Below are 15,000 nucleotides of genomic sequence, written 5' to 3'. Positions count from 1 at the left end.
CACATGAAACCGGCAAACTAGGCCCCTTTTTAAGATCTTTTAAAGATTTAAAATACCCTTTTTATCACCCTGTTTGATTGTTCTTACATACTTATTTGATAGGTTTCCCAGCATCTCCTCCTCACATAGTTGTTCCGTGTCCCTGAATCTCAAGCAGTTTATGGGACGTTCTTTTGCTCCTGTCTGCTCCTGTCATATTTGTAGTCACTGTGGGCTTATTTTTCACTCAATATATACGCTTATAAGCCCTGCACCTCTAAACAGCACAATCGCTAGATGGATGGAGAACTCAAAAATGTCTCACAGCGCTCCAAAGTTAGGCTAAACTTTGGCGAGGGAAAAACTGGCATGGCCATTTTCAAAAGGGTCCCTTGACCTCTCACCTCAAGATATCTGAATGTGAATGTGAACGGGTTCTATGGGTACCAAACCTGGAGACAGTCGTTTCTCTCTGTTAGAGGTGATGATAATGATGATGATGGTTCATGCAAACGGTTTATTTTTGGCGAAATTTTAAATCAGACTAGAATAAAGTGATTTTATATCATTATTTTGACGGAAGTGTTCATCGGACATGATTAGTTCAAGGACCATCGGGAATTGGAAAATCCGACTATACTTTCAAGTTTCTGGCTCTGATAGATGGTGTAATTCTTCCTAAAAATCATGCCGTTCTCTCCTGCCAACGATATTTGGGATCCAGAGCATATGGAACCATAACTCTCTCTCTGGCTTCACAGGATCGAGCCTTCCATTGGACGGTTTACCATACAATACCAAGTGTTATTGTGTTACTTAAGTCCTACACACCAGCTGTCCCACCTGCCCAGACTCCTTCTCCAAAACTTCTCCGCAGTGCGTCTCTCCTCCCCCAGGGATGTGTGTGGGAGGTAGCCGAGTGGGTGGTCCAATCAGGTTGGATCCTTAGGAGATTGGAATTGGAGATTGAGTTCCTACATTTGAAATCGAGGCCCACCACATGCAAAGCAGGAATATTGAGGCGTTTCATGCCAAATTGCTAGATATCCATTTCGGGGGTGTACAAAAAAAAGTCATCTCAAGTATATTTCTCCATATTCCCAAAAATACAAATGATCATGCACTCTAAAATGTTATTGTTTTTGAACCAAAGTTTGTACAGATGAAGTAGAGAGACACACCATATGCAAACGCAGGCTGCGGAAACACAAGGATGGAGATGGCGTTTAGGTTCAAACCACTTTATATCCATTTTGAGGAATAAAATGAATGAATAGAATGAATTTCATTACAGTTTTTTCCAAAATGCAAGTGATTACAATACATCATGAGATGCTTTACTTTACAGTGATTTTAGAACCACCAAGAAGCGGAACGTGTGTCCAGTGCCTTATTGTTTTACACCTACCTTACCTTGTTTGAAGTCTAAGTAAACCTGCATCTTTTACCATTCCAGAGTAAATGGAGATGCAATAAGGGAAAGATAATATTACATCATTGCCTAGTGAATAATCAAATTTTAAAAGGCTCGCCCGCCCTGCTCGCCTGCCCTGCAGCTCGCATACGCAGCTCGGTGATGATGTCATCAGTGATGACATCATCAATGATGACATCATCACTGAACTCTCGCCTCAGCCTTAGGGCAATCAGCCTTAGGGCAATTAGCGCAATTAATCTGCCCTAATTAAAACATACCCGCATGGGTGCTCTTTACACCCCCTGAAAGTTTCAGCCCGATCGCACGTTAAACGGCATAGCTGTGGCCGACCAAAATTCTTGAAAGAGACAGAGAAACAGAGTCCACATTGCCAAATTTATATATAGATAGATAGATAGGCGAGGATGAAAATATTATTTTTCTTTTATTGCATCTGCATTTACTCTGGAATGTTAATAGATTTAGGTTTACTTACACTTGATGTAAATTTTTTGTGTGCTTCTGTGTGTGTGTGTGTGTGTGTGTGTGTGTGTGTGTGTGTGTGTGTGTGTGTGTGTGTGTGTGCGCGAGTTTGAGTCCCTTTACCTAATTCGGCAAGGCTCCAGGTAATTCACATTAACGATAGAGAATGCACAACTATGGAGATTTGCATTCACTAATTAATTTGTCCGTTTTTTTTTCACTTGGCACTTGATTAAAACCAATATTAATAATTTGAATTAAGCAGAGTAATAATTGAATTCCTATCATTTCACAATTATTGCTCAGTGAAGTTTTAAATATGGAAGGGCTTGAATGGGTCTCTACTCATTTATTTTGATGTCCACCAGCCATATTCAGCTCTGCTCTGCTGGAAAGGCTACTGCTGAGCAGATGACGAGTAGTAGTAATTATTGTGTGCTTAGCGGCATTCATGCACATGCACATGCACATGCACATGCACATGCACATGCACATGCACATGCACATGCACATGCACATGCACGCACGCACGCACGCACACACACACACACACACACACACACACACACACACACACACACACACACACACACACACACACACACACACACACACTCACACACACACACACACACACACACACACACACACACACACACACACACACAGGCACAAGCTTTGGCCCCCTCTTTAAATCTGTGATTCATTTGTACTGTCTTGTTTTCATCTCTATTGGAGTCCTTTGTTGTAGAATAAGCACGAAGCGACGGACCTGTTTTGTATAAAACACGACAAATAAATCTGACTTGGCATGTTTTTCAATGCTCGACCCAAGGAGGAAAAATGCTGTGGAAAACGCTCCATAAACTGCATTGTTACTGTACAACCATAATACCTCCCTCTGTTTATATTGACTGACTCTCCCTCAATTTCTCTCTCTCTCTCTTTCTCTATCTCCCTCCCTCTCTCTCTCTCTATCTCCCTCTCTCTCTCTCTCTCTCTCTCTCTCTCTCTCTCTCTCTCTCTCTCTCTCTCTCTCAGGACCTATGCAGGAGACGGTCTTTGACTTCTGGAGGATGGTCTGGCAGGAGAACACAGCAGCCATCGTCATGGTGACCAACCTGGTAGAAGTGGGCAGGGTGGGTATTAATTAGAAGTTCACTCTATCCAAAGAGTATAGAAGCCAAGAGATGAGGTGCTAGTGCTTTTTCTTTGACAACCATTGATGCCATTTTGGCCTGAAAACGTCTCCTTGCACCAATGGGAAAAAGCACAGAACCATGACAGACTTTGACAAAGAGCCACACCATGACCGGGAAGAACACAGGCCATTTCGGTAGAGGTACTTTTGTATGGCACTTTGTAGGTGGGAGGTTTTACTGGCGTCATTAAGATAGTCTCCTACATGTCAAAATGGCGGATTTGATGTGCGCTGATGTTGCAATAGAACAGTGGTTCCAAAACTGCGGTACGCATACCCCTAGAGCAGGGGTGGGCAATTATTTTTCATGGGGGGGCCACATGAGAAACCCAGATTGTTGCCGGGGGTCGAACAAATATTGTCATGCCGTAACCCATGGATGGGTAACTTTGATGATAGAGAGGGCCACAAACAATGTCCTCGCTAACCAGGTTTTGCTGAGGGCCGAACGGCGCCAGCGTGAAAACTTTGGTGCATTTGAAGCCACGTTTAGAGGAATAACTCATTTTAAATTAACAGTTGTGATGTCATTATTCAGTCTTAACCACCAATATTTCATCCTTTTCTCACTCACTCCTACTGTATGTCACCACCTGCTCTCAGGGCTTGAAATTAACTTTTTTGACCACCTGCCAATATGGCTGCTGGATTTTAAAGTTACCAGCCAATTAGAATTTCCACTAGCCAAAATGTTTTTCTTGAAATAAATCAGAATATGAGTGGGTTAATTTAAGCATAAGTATCAGTAAGTGGCCCGGGATGATCAAAGCCTGTGTTGAGGGTCACACGAACAAAAATGCAGTCTTGAAGCTAAATAAATCCAAAACCAATGAGTTAATTATTTAAATTTCTAATTCAATGTAGCCTTTTAGTCATAAAGATTATTGAAAGATATTCCATATTCCAGACTGAAATGCTATAACAGAAGTGGAGTATTGGCCAGAATGACATGAACATTTGGACACTTATTCAGCGGGTATCTTGCATGTTGCGTTCAGGTGCACTGTGTAAAAAAAAGAAAAAAAAGGGCCACACAGGTGGCGCCCGCGTGCCGCATCCGGCCCGCGGACCGTAGTTTGCCCATGTATGCCCTAGAGGTATGTGGAAGTACTACAGGGGGGTCTTGAGAGAAAGGGGGAAATGGGAAAATGTAAGAATAAATCATGAAAATAAGAAGTGCCTGCCCCTTTCAAAGGTTTGCTGAACTCGCTGCCAGAGGGTTCTGTGAAAACAAACCACCTGCTTATTGGTCCAGCTTATTTTGTGCTGGATTATTTAGGTCGGAACTCGCCACAGGTGATCGATCAGAGCCACGGAGATGTCTTTCAAGCTTTATTGAAGTATCACAGGCAGAAGTAAGGCAGCAGGTTAAGTACGTGGCAGTTGAACAGAGAATTGGATAGAGTAGGGAGAGTGGAGCTAGTAGACAGAGAGGAGTGCACAGAGAGAGCGATAGATGCTTATACTTTGGCATGTATGACATCACCGATGCCATCACAGGAGCAAGTATGACATCACTGACACCGATGACATCATAGCAACAACTATGACATCACAGGTGCACCTGCCGTGATGACATGCTACAGTGACATCGTCCCCTGGCCGCTGGTTTGAATCCGGCCCGTGGGTCCCTCGGCATGAGAGAGCCGTTTCTACACTATCTAGCTGTGTATGCGAGCTGCAGGGCCCGCTCGGCGAGCTGCAGGGCGGGCGGGCCTAGGAATGGAGCATGCGTAGCGCGCGAGATGCCTAGTCTAACCAATATACCCATACAAAAATAACCTTTGACCTCCAGACGAGGGAACGCAGTGCAATGCTAATTTCCGGGTTGGCCTACAAGTTTTAGCAATGTAAGTTCTTTGCTCTAACGACAGGTCTTGGATCAGATTACCTCACCCACCGTCGCCCCCCCCCCAGTCGCATGCCTGCACTGAGAGCCAACCGCTCTGATTGCGGATCGCACCAATTCTACTTAGTCTTTGTTGGAGTATACATGCACAGGTATGTGTGTGCGACGCACGCACGCACGCACACTGTGCATGCGTGCGTGCGTGCTGGGCACTGACTCAGTGAGCCATGGGTCTCGTGCGCCGGCAGCTCTTTCTCCATCTCTCTGATCAGCAAGAAGTGAGAAGAAACTGATTGATGGCCTTCATTACCACAGAGGCATCCAGGCGACTGACTACTGTTTCATCTGAGTGCCTCTATAACAGGAGATTATACACCGCTGTAGCCGCCAGCTTCCAGCAGGCTCCCCCGAGCACCAGCGTCTCTTAATGTTGTCCTCGTTGGGACATAGAAGAGCTGTTGTTATTGAGTGGAGAGAGGGCTTCATAATGTTCACGCTCACTAACGACAGGGCCTGGGCTTAGTCCCTCACTTCGGCATGTGGCCTCACTCGAAAAAGCCCCCACTTCACTCCTAATTTGTTCCACTTAACTGGCGCTGTAGTTCCTCATGGTTAGGTTATAATCAAGAGAAAATGAAGGTCTTACTGGCGTAATGCTTTGACCGCCGAGGGATTTTCTCCACAAATCTTGAACACATTCACACAGAAAGCCCCTTAAACACCGACCGGCACTCCTTGATTTCGCTGATGTGCATTTCTTTTCCGGGGGACTTAAATGTAGCAGAGCTGATAATGATTCATGGCCCAGCATCTCTAGGCACCTCATTAGGCCGTTCCTCTACAGTAGCTGAGCCCGCCCCGCCCCACACCTTCTCCACACCTGCTTAGCCGCGGTGCCCGTCCTCCGCGGGGCCCCGGGCCCCCAAACCGTCTGTTATATGATCCTTGTCCAATGGGCGGGCGGGAGGCACAGTTGGTCACAGTGACGGTGGCTCCACCGAGGGCCCCATAAAAATCACTCCGCCATATCACAGCGGGCCATCTGCTCTGCTCAGCCGCTGATGAACTCTGGGAAATCCTGGCACGCACTCACACACACACACACACACACACACACACACACACACACACGCTGCCTCCATCTCGCCGGTCGCACACACAGGGGTGGCGCTTGGCACACTTTGATGTACGACAGGTTTGGATTGGGAGGCGGTGTGCCGACGCGATGAGGTGATGTGTGTGTGTGTGTGTGTGTGTGTGTGTGTGTGTGTGCATATTTCCATCCATTTTGTCCGAATGAGCGTGAGTACTGTATACACACACATGCATTCATAAGCGTGTCCGTGCTAAAAGAACATCTGTGTGTACGCCGGCATAATTTAGCCCAAAGGCTCATCTTCCTCCAAACCAGGAGCCTGATTCAGAGCGATCTAATAAGGTAATGGCTTCTGCCTAATTCAATCTGGCTGGAAGCGGACGGTGGATTTGTGATTGTCATCGGGGATTACTCATCATGGGGTGTGAGAGAGAGGAGAGAGAGAGAGGATTACTCATCATGGGGTGTGAGAGAGAGGAGAGAGAGAGAGGATTACTCATCATGGGGTGTGTGAGAGAGAGGAGAGAGAGAGAGGGACCATCCTGAAGTCCCCCCTTTGTCTGTGAGGGACCGTCCTGAAGTCCCCCCTCTGTCTGTGTCACTCCACACACACCCAAATCTCATTTCACCCCTAATCAGAGCATCGACTCCACAAATGAAAATTGAATCTAGCTGTGGCTGATGTCGCCTTTGTCCCTCATCACAAATTATCATTGGCTGATATACCTCCGTCATCTCTATCTCTATTATCGCCCTTACTCCCTCACTATCAACAGTTTAATTGGACGAGGGGGGCTGGGGGTAATTTTGCACTCTGACAATACCTAATACAAGTAATATTTCCAGTGGGGGGTTTTAGATTTCTTTTGGGAAATCTGTTTTAAACAGCCGATGGTTTATCATTTCATGTGATTATTGGATTGTCATTAGATCTCCCTCATCAAATTGTAAGGCGCTATATTTTTTTATGTGTTGTCCTATTTCTTCGCACTGACAGACAGAACTTAAGGTGGAGAAATCTTACAGCCCTGAGGTGCTTTATTCTATTCTGTTCATGTTCATGTTCCTGTTCTCTAGACGTCTGGACTTCAGTACAGTCTACCTTTACACTCATTTTCACATTATCGATGTGCGAATGAAAAAGCAATAACGTGCGAATGAGCTCTCCATCGATACATAAGATTCCCATTTACAGCAGCTCCTCGAGCGGGGGCCGAGCCTAATACGAAGCGAACCTCATTTTGACTTGAAATAAATGCTTTAGAAACTGAAATATCAGGTGGAAAATGGAAGGTAATGTTAGGGTGACACTTTTGTTTATTGGAAAAAAAAGTAGAACCTTACCCATTTAGGTTGCCGACTTGAAACTAACTTGCGCGAATGCGCGCGCGCGCGCGTGTGTGTGTGTGTGTGTGCGTGCGTGCGTGCGCGCATGCATGCTCACTGAAACAAACAATGTTTGTCTAAGTATTCATGCACATAAATAAATGTAGTTATCATCTATTGACATGCACGTGTGGTTATGAATGGTTTCCTTGTGTCACTCTCAGGTGAAGTGCTGTAAGTACTGGCCCGACGACACCGAGATCTACAGAGACATCAAGGTGACGCTGATAGAGACACAGCTGCTGTCAGAGTACGTCATCAGGACCTTCGCCGTGGAGAAGGTACGATCTTTTGAACCTTCCATGCAGGAGAGATTTGAAGAGCATTCATACTTCACAGTCAGACATTCACACCGTAGCTGCTCCACTGAGGAAGTTAAGACACCAGTTGCTGAGCAGTGCTGGGGAAACTTACTTTTAAAAGTACACTAATTACAGTTCAATCATGAGAGAGCTGTGGGTAAAATTTGACAAGCAAGCTTTATTCACAAATAGCATGGCGACTAGTTTTGGCGTAATGACTCCGTGATCAGATGACGCTCCTCTTGTGGTGAGAGAGGAGGCCATCTGCTCAGTCTAGGATAGAGAATTCCCCCCACGTAGGGAATTCTTCAGGAGTCAAGACATTGGTGGTGGACTGGGGAGGTGGGTGGGGCGAAACCCAGCTCCAGAGAAGATGATCAGCCCGAGGTACAGCCAGCCAGTGAGGTGAACGATCAGGAAGAGGATGATGACGTGCTGACCACTGCTATATATACTACACACGTCATAGGCTAAGCAGCGATGTCATAACAGACGTCATATTGACAGATGACAGGGACTGATTGGCTATTGAGGATGGGGTGATGAATCAGGAGACACACGTCAAAACAGATGTCACGTTCACTTCCCCCACCAAAGGCTTTCCTGCTAGAATAGGAAGTGAGTGACCCTCTAACCTGCAGGCTTTAACTTCAGACACCTGTGATGGGTGTTAAAGAACAGTCAGTCATTTACATTACGATCTCACTTTAGGCATTTCACTCACACTCCTGACAAGCCAGCAGGTAGTTCAGTCCAACTGTAGGATAAGCTAGTTCTCCAACATTGCAATACAAGGGTCAAAGCCGCATTTCCAACACAATGGAAGTAACATACTTGTATGCCTGCGTCTCTAAAGGATCATGCATGACAGAGATGTGCTAGGTCAAGACAAAGCGAACAGTGGCCTTGCACATCCTGTTTGCCTGGAGATAATGCAATCTTTGTTCGAGCCCATCCTCTAGTCTGTCCATGAAGTGTGTATTTATTTTCAATCCAACGCGGTGTTTGCCTTTGAGGGAACTCTCACCTCGCCTACGCCCTGAATCCTCCGTCTCCTCGCCACATCCCGCCCATGTGTGTTTAACATGATGGACTGTGTTCCTCAGAGAGGGGCTCACGAGATCCGGGAGATCCGACAGTTCCACTTCACGGGCTGGCCGGACCATGGCGTGCCCTACCACGCCACGGGCCTGCTGGGCTTCATTAGGAGGGTCAAGTCCAAGACCCTGACCAACGCCGGCCCCATGGTGGTTCACTGCAGGTCAGCACGCACTGCCGTCCACCGCTTTCATACTTTCTTTCTCTTCTTGCTTTCATCCTGTCTTCCTTTCTCTGACAAGAGCTTTGAAACCTTGTTAAAGCAAAGTCCTATATAAATAAACATATCCAACATATGACATATTATTCCATTCTGACTAGTAGACACAGCATATGTACACTCGAGTCTATAGTCTATTTAGGGGTCAGTATTCTGGAGGCAAGCCGGAATGTATAGATATTAATCTATGCAAAGGACGATGCTAGTTCATTTGGCATTTGTTTGTGGATCTGTGTGTGTGTGTGTGTGTGTGTGTGTGTGTGTTTGTGTGTGTGTGTGTGTGTGTGTGTGTGTGTGTGTGTGTGTGTGTGTGTGCGCGTGCGTGTGTGCGTGTGCACGTGTGTGTGTGTCATAGAAAATCCTTTTCTAGCCCAAAGTCCTTTTGCGTTGAAATTGTTGTTATTTAGAAGAGAAACAAAAGCTTATCTTCAATAAATGTATCTTAAGGAACAAAATGTCATCCTAAAACAGAAATCACACATTATGCCAATAAGATTGGACAGTGCAGTTCTGGTGAATAATTAGTAACTATTATAAATATTAAAATATTGAGCTTGATCGAGTAACTGTTGTGCAATGTATTTTATATTAAGTATGCTGGAGGTAAATCCTAAATCTCAAATGTCCTTTTCCCAGTAAAACCAAAGGTCTGTGTTGGTCCCCTGAGTTTTCTGCTCTGTCTCTTATTGGTCTCTGCAGTGCCGGTGCTGGCCGGACGGGCTGCTTCATCGTCATTGACATCATGCTGGACATGGCTGAGCGAGAGGGAGTGGTGGACATTTACAACTGTGTGAGAGAGCTGCGCTCACGGAGGGTCAACATGGTCCAGACAGAGGTACAGTACTGTGTGAGAGAGCTGTGCTCATGTAGGCTCAACCAGAGCCATTTACTGTATATAGAAGAGTCGCGACATCTCCATTCACTCAGTTTTTTAATCTCAAGAGTTCCCGGAAGTAAGGTTCTGGACTAAGCAGCGTTGGAAAGAGTGAGGCTGTGCTCTCCAATAAACACCATTTGTGAGAAATGATCATTAAAAATGTAAAAGTGACACATGAATGACGACTACACCAGATCAAGTACAATAAATTAATTACAATTAAAACCTGTCCCTGAGATGACTTCTGGAGACCAGGGGCCGGTTGCACCAACTGGTCTTAACTATGCCTGGTCGTAACTCCTACGTCGGTCTTAGTTAAGACCATGGACTTACGCCTGTTGCACCAACACGGCTTATATCTGGTCTTAACTATGCTGGTCGTAGCAATGCGCGTCCATGTGAATTGCCAGGGAATGCACCCTGATTGGATGATGTTGCAAAAAATGTGCCTCGCGACCTGCTTGGAGCACTGTGCCACTACGCTCTCTCAGCCACTACTGTAAAACACCCTCCCTCCTCCCATCCTCCCTCGCTCCGGGGGAAAAATGACGGCTATTGAGCAGACAGAGTCAGTCTGAATGAAATTGAATGTAACGTTCCCAATTCTATGTATTAACTTCTAAAAAACTAACGGCAACATTTTGGAAGGCGGGTTAGGTTGACTAGTTAGTTATAATCTAACGTCGTGCTTTCAAAGACGGCGAAATATAGTCAGTTTGTGATGTACTTTGAAAGGGTCAGACGTTTAAAGAATCAAATTGTACACTATCAGCTTTATTTTAGCATTCAAAAGTAGCGCGAGCCCCCTTCAAGGCTATTCATTGGCTACTGAGTCACACAGTCCTCCGCTGATGCTACTCTCTTACTAGATTGCTCTGGGGTCAACATGGTCCAGACAGAGGTACAGTAATACTGTGTGGCAAAGCTGCCCCCGCTTCACAGACTCACCAGTCAAATATGGCAGACTGAGGATTCAGCTTGACAGGCTGTTAGCATCAAAAGAGGATTAAATAGCATCTGCAAGTACTGTAATTAGAGCTGCAACGTTTAGTCGAAAAAATTATCGTCAGATTAATCGATAATTCAAATAATCATTAGTTACAGCACTAACTGTTGTTTTTTTAAATGTAAACCCCACCTATCTGCTGCTCCAAATAGATTAAAACAAATGTTAACTAGAATACCTTGCAAAGTAAGGTGCTCTATTCTAAAATGCCATAATATAATTTGTGGGAAATAAATTCATTGCCAGACGTTTATTATTTGATATTTCTACAACACAGAACATCCAGGCTGTGAAGGTTTAATTATATGTCAATCAATGAGTTGCCTACTATCCTTTGAAAAGCAACATAATTAGCGTTATTCTTTTCACCCCCATCAATCATTTTCTCAAGTCTAAAGTCAAGTGGCACAGTTTTCAAACAGTGGATATCTGGCAGGTACAGTATGATAAGTACTGTATCTCATAACTCTTCAGATTCTGTTGAACCCATACTGTATCTGGTGGGTGTGAAGCAAGTCGTTTGTAGCGTTTGTTTGAAGCTGCTTGAAGCACCAGGTGAGTGGTGTTTATACAGTGGAGTACAGGGGCCGGTTGCACCAACTGGTCTTACACTGGTCTTAAGCTAAGTTGGTCGTAACTTTACGACCTAACAGCTACGCCGGTTGCACCAAGACGACTTAAGCCTTATTTTCACTACGCCCAGGCGTAACTCCTACGCCTCGTCAGGAGGAGGCGTAGAGCCTGCCTGTAACAGAGATCTCCGCGGAGACCTTTTTGACCGTCATCGTCGTAACACCGCCAGTTCGCCGTCTTTGAAAGCACGACGTTAGATTATAACTAACTAGTCAACCTAACCCGCCTTCCAAAATGTTGCCGTTAGTTTTTTAGAAGTTAATACATAGAATTGGGAACGTTACATTCAATTTCATTCAGACTGACTCTGTCTGCTCAATAGCCGCCATTTTTCCCCCGGAGCGAGGGAGGATGGGAGGAGGGAGGGTGTTTTACAGTAGTGGCTGAGAGAGCGTAGTGGCACAGTGCTCCAAGCAGGTCGCGAGGCACATTTTTTGCAACATCATCCAATCAGGGTGCATTCCCTGGCAATTCACATGGACGCGCATTGCTACGACCAGCATAGTTAAGACCAGATATAAGCCGTGTTGGTGCAACAGGCGTAAGTCCATGGTCTTAACTAAGACCGACGTAGGAGTTACGACCAGGCATAGTTAAGACCAGTTGGTGCAACCGGCCCCTGGTCTCCAGAAGTCATCTCAGGGACAGGTTTTAATTGTAATTCATTTATTGTACTTGATCTGGTGTAGTCGCCATTCATGTGTCACTTTTACATTTTTAATGATCATTTCTCACAAATGGTGTTTATTGGAGAGCACAGCCTCACTCTTTCCAAAGCTGCTGGGCCCAATGCCTGGTAATACATGCTACAATAAAATGGTTTAGAGGCTTGTAAACTAGCGACATTTAGCTCACATTGATGGGTGAAAACATCCCTGGCTCAACCTCCAGCTTTACGCCAGTGTGTGGGCCACCGAAGGACTTTGCGCTTTCCTGAACACCGGCCATCTGGAGGCGGCCATAGTCCCGCTGAATGCATCATTTCCCCGTAATTCCTTTTAAATCACAAGCGTCATTGGACTTAATGGGCAAATGTTTCATCGTTGACGTGCGAATTGGGATTTGAGTAACTGGAGACCAAATGTTGTTCATCCAGAGTCACTCTCCTCAAGTTCAGTGACCTTCAGAGCGAGAGAGAGAGAAAGAGAGAGAGAGAGAGAGTGTGTGTGTGTGTGTGTGTGTGTGTGTGTGTGTGTGTGTGTGTGTGTGTGTGTGTGTGTGTGTGTGTGTGTGTGTGTGTGTGTGTGTGTGTGTGTGTGTGTGTGGTGTGTGTGTGTGTGTGTGTGTGTGTGTGTGTGTGTGTGTGTGTGTGTGTGTGTGTGTGTGGGTGTGTGTGTGTGTGTTTTCCCCTCGCAGGTGTTGGAGCTCGTTGGCACGGTTCCTCACCCCACGGTCGGGCACTAGCATTTCCGACGAGCCTGTTATCTGTCCGCCGAAATGAAAAGGCTTGTTGTTGTTTGTCGTATGTTAGCTGGATAAGATCTATTCCATCGGCACGTTCTGGTTTGAGCGCAATTTCCAACTCTCAGGTCAACAGTTCACGCTCTGCACTCGACGTGTCAGATGGCAACACATCTATTTTCTCTGTAAATCTGTAAAGCAGTGACCCCTGTGCATGTGTGCAGATTTTGGTCCAAAGTGACAAGGGAGCATCAGCTGAAAATGTCACTTCAGAATGGATTTACATCAAGCCTCGATCCCTGTCACCCTGTCACCCGGCCGGATGACTGACTGATGCGGAGAGGAGGAAATGTGTTGTGGTTTCCTGTTTGTTTGGCTCTCCGTGACGTTAAGGACATCTGGAGTCATTTTTGTTTGCAAGAGCTTTCATTGAAATTGACCTCGATAACGACGATGGTGATGATGATGATGATGATGATGATGATGATGGCCTTGTTAGGGCCACCATGGTTGATATGATCATGCAAAACCAAATGGATTTTTAAAATAGCGTCTTCCAGAACTGTGTTGATTTCTCAATTATTCAGTCTCAAGTGATAGCTGTACATGCAGCAGTAGTCAAAACAAGACGTGGGAGAATTAAATTCAACAAAACAAAAACAAAAAATGCTAAAATGTGACCTTTGAACATAGACGCTGACATACATGGAAATTACATGAAAGGCTGTAGAATAGTCATGGAAAGGTCATAGAATTAGTTAGGAACCCTGGGTCATGCATTTCTGATGATGATGATGATGATGATGATGATTATATTGGTGGTGGTAAAGATGATGATAAATCAGTTTATGGATGTTAACTATGAATGTTGTCCCTTAGGATTGTTGTGACCTGTCTGTCTGGTGGCAATACACATGATTTGATGATAGGGCTGTATTGATTATCTTTTTCTTTTCTTTCTTTCCAGGAGCAGTATGTCTTCATCCATGACGCCATTTTGGAGGCGTGTCTCTGCGGGGACACCACCATTCCAGCCAATCAGCTCCGCTCTGTCTACTACGACATGAACCGCCTCGACCCCCAGACCAACTCCAGCCCCATTAAGGAGGAGTTTAGGGTGAGAGCTGTTACTGTATCAGTCACAGTCTACTTTGGTAGATGTTTCTTCAATTAGCAGCAGATAGTTTGCATGATTTAAAAGTGTTTCCACTTTTGTTTTAATTTGTACTAGCATGAAAAAAATATGAGATAAAATTGAAAGTAACAACTTTCTAATTTAAAAAAGTAACTAATAATGGATTACAAGAATTGAAAAAAAAAACTACGTTAATAGTTGGCACAAGAAAAGTAATCAGAGTACTCTATTGTTCGCTTGATTTTCCTGTCAGAATGAGAACCAGTGACCTTCTAACCAGTCTAGTCTAGTATTGCATGTTTGTTTTGTTTTTTTTACATAATAAGACAGAAAATAGTTTGTGCAAATCCCTAAATGAACATTATCTCAGGGACAGGGTCAAAAACATGCTCTCTCTGGTTAATGATGCAGTCCCCCTCTGGGCCAATCAGGAACAAATATGTCACCTTGTTTTGACCTGTAATTGCAGCCAATCAGTGTTATTTTGAGAATGCTGGAAAGCAGTGATGAGATGCGCCATTCCCCCATGTTTCCTCACAAATCCCGCGTGTGGCGTCTGAGATATTGCTCATGTAATTAAAGAATTGCATTGTTAATTACAATAATGGGGGCACAATTAGCGCAGTGGAGACCTCCTGCATCAGTATGACAGCACGTACCTCTGTAGAGGGTAATGCACCAACGTCATTTTCTCACCAGAACACGCCCCCTCAGTCAGGCGCAGTAGCAACATGGTTGCCTTTAGTAGGTGAAACTGCAAAACAAACACATGGTTATCGGCTTAAATTAAAGGCAGTTGGACTTGACAGCGATCCTTACAACTTATCAAAGAACCAGTGGGCCATCGATGGACATTGACATGTGACCAGGAATCTAAAATCTAAAATAAAGAGCCTGCTCTTCTACCTGCTCTATCT

The 15,000-nt window shown here is 45.0% G+C and overlaps 1 protein-coding gene across 1 annotated transcript in view; it reads left to right on the top strand.

The window, feature by feature from the left end:
* The window catches only part of LOC310796572 (receptor-type tyrosine-protein phosphatase mu), a gene marked incomplete at both ends in the record, with an annotated part of 196,262 nt that overhangs the window by 169,209 nt on the left and 12,053 nt on the right, over positions 1 to 15,000 (top strand). Inside the window, 5 exon segments of the mRNA XM_083658777.1 lie at positions 2,921 to 3,018; positions 7,576 to 7,692; positions 8,820 to 8,974; positions 9,731 to 9,866; positions 13,916 to 14,065. Coding sequence (XP_083514903.1) covers positions 2,921 to 3,018; positions 7,576 to 7,692; positions 8,820 to 8,974; positions 9,731 to 9,866; positions 13,916 to 14,065 — 656 coding nt within the window.

This window comes from Poromitra crassiceps (assembly GCF_964638095.1).
Source record: "Poromitra crassiceps genome assembly, chromosome: 23".
In the NCBI taxonomy this organism is placed as follows: domain Eukaryota; kingdom Metazoa; phylum Chordata; class Actinopteri; order Beryciformes; family Melamphaidae; genus Poromitra; species Poromitra crassiceps.
This window is presented reverse-complemented; position numbering and strand designations above follow the sequence as displayed.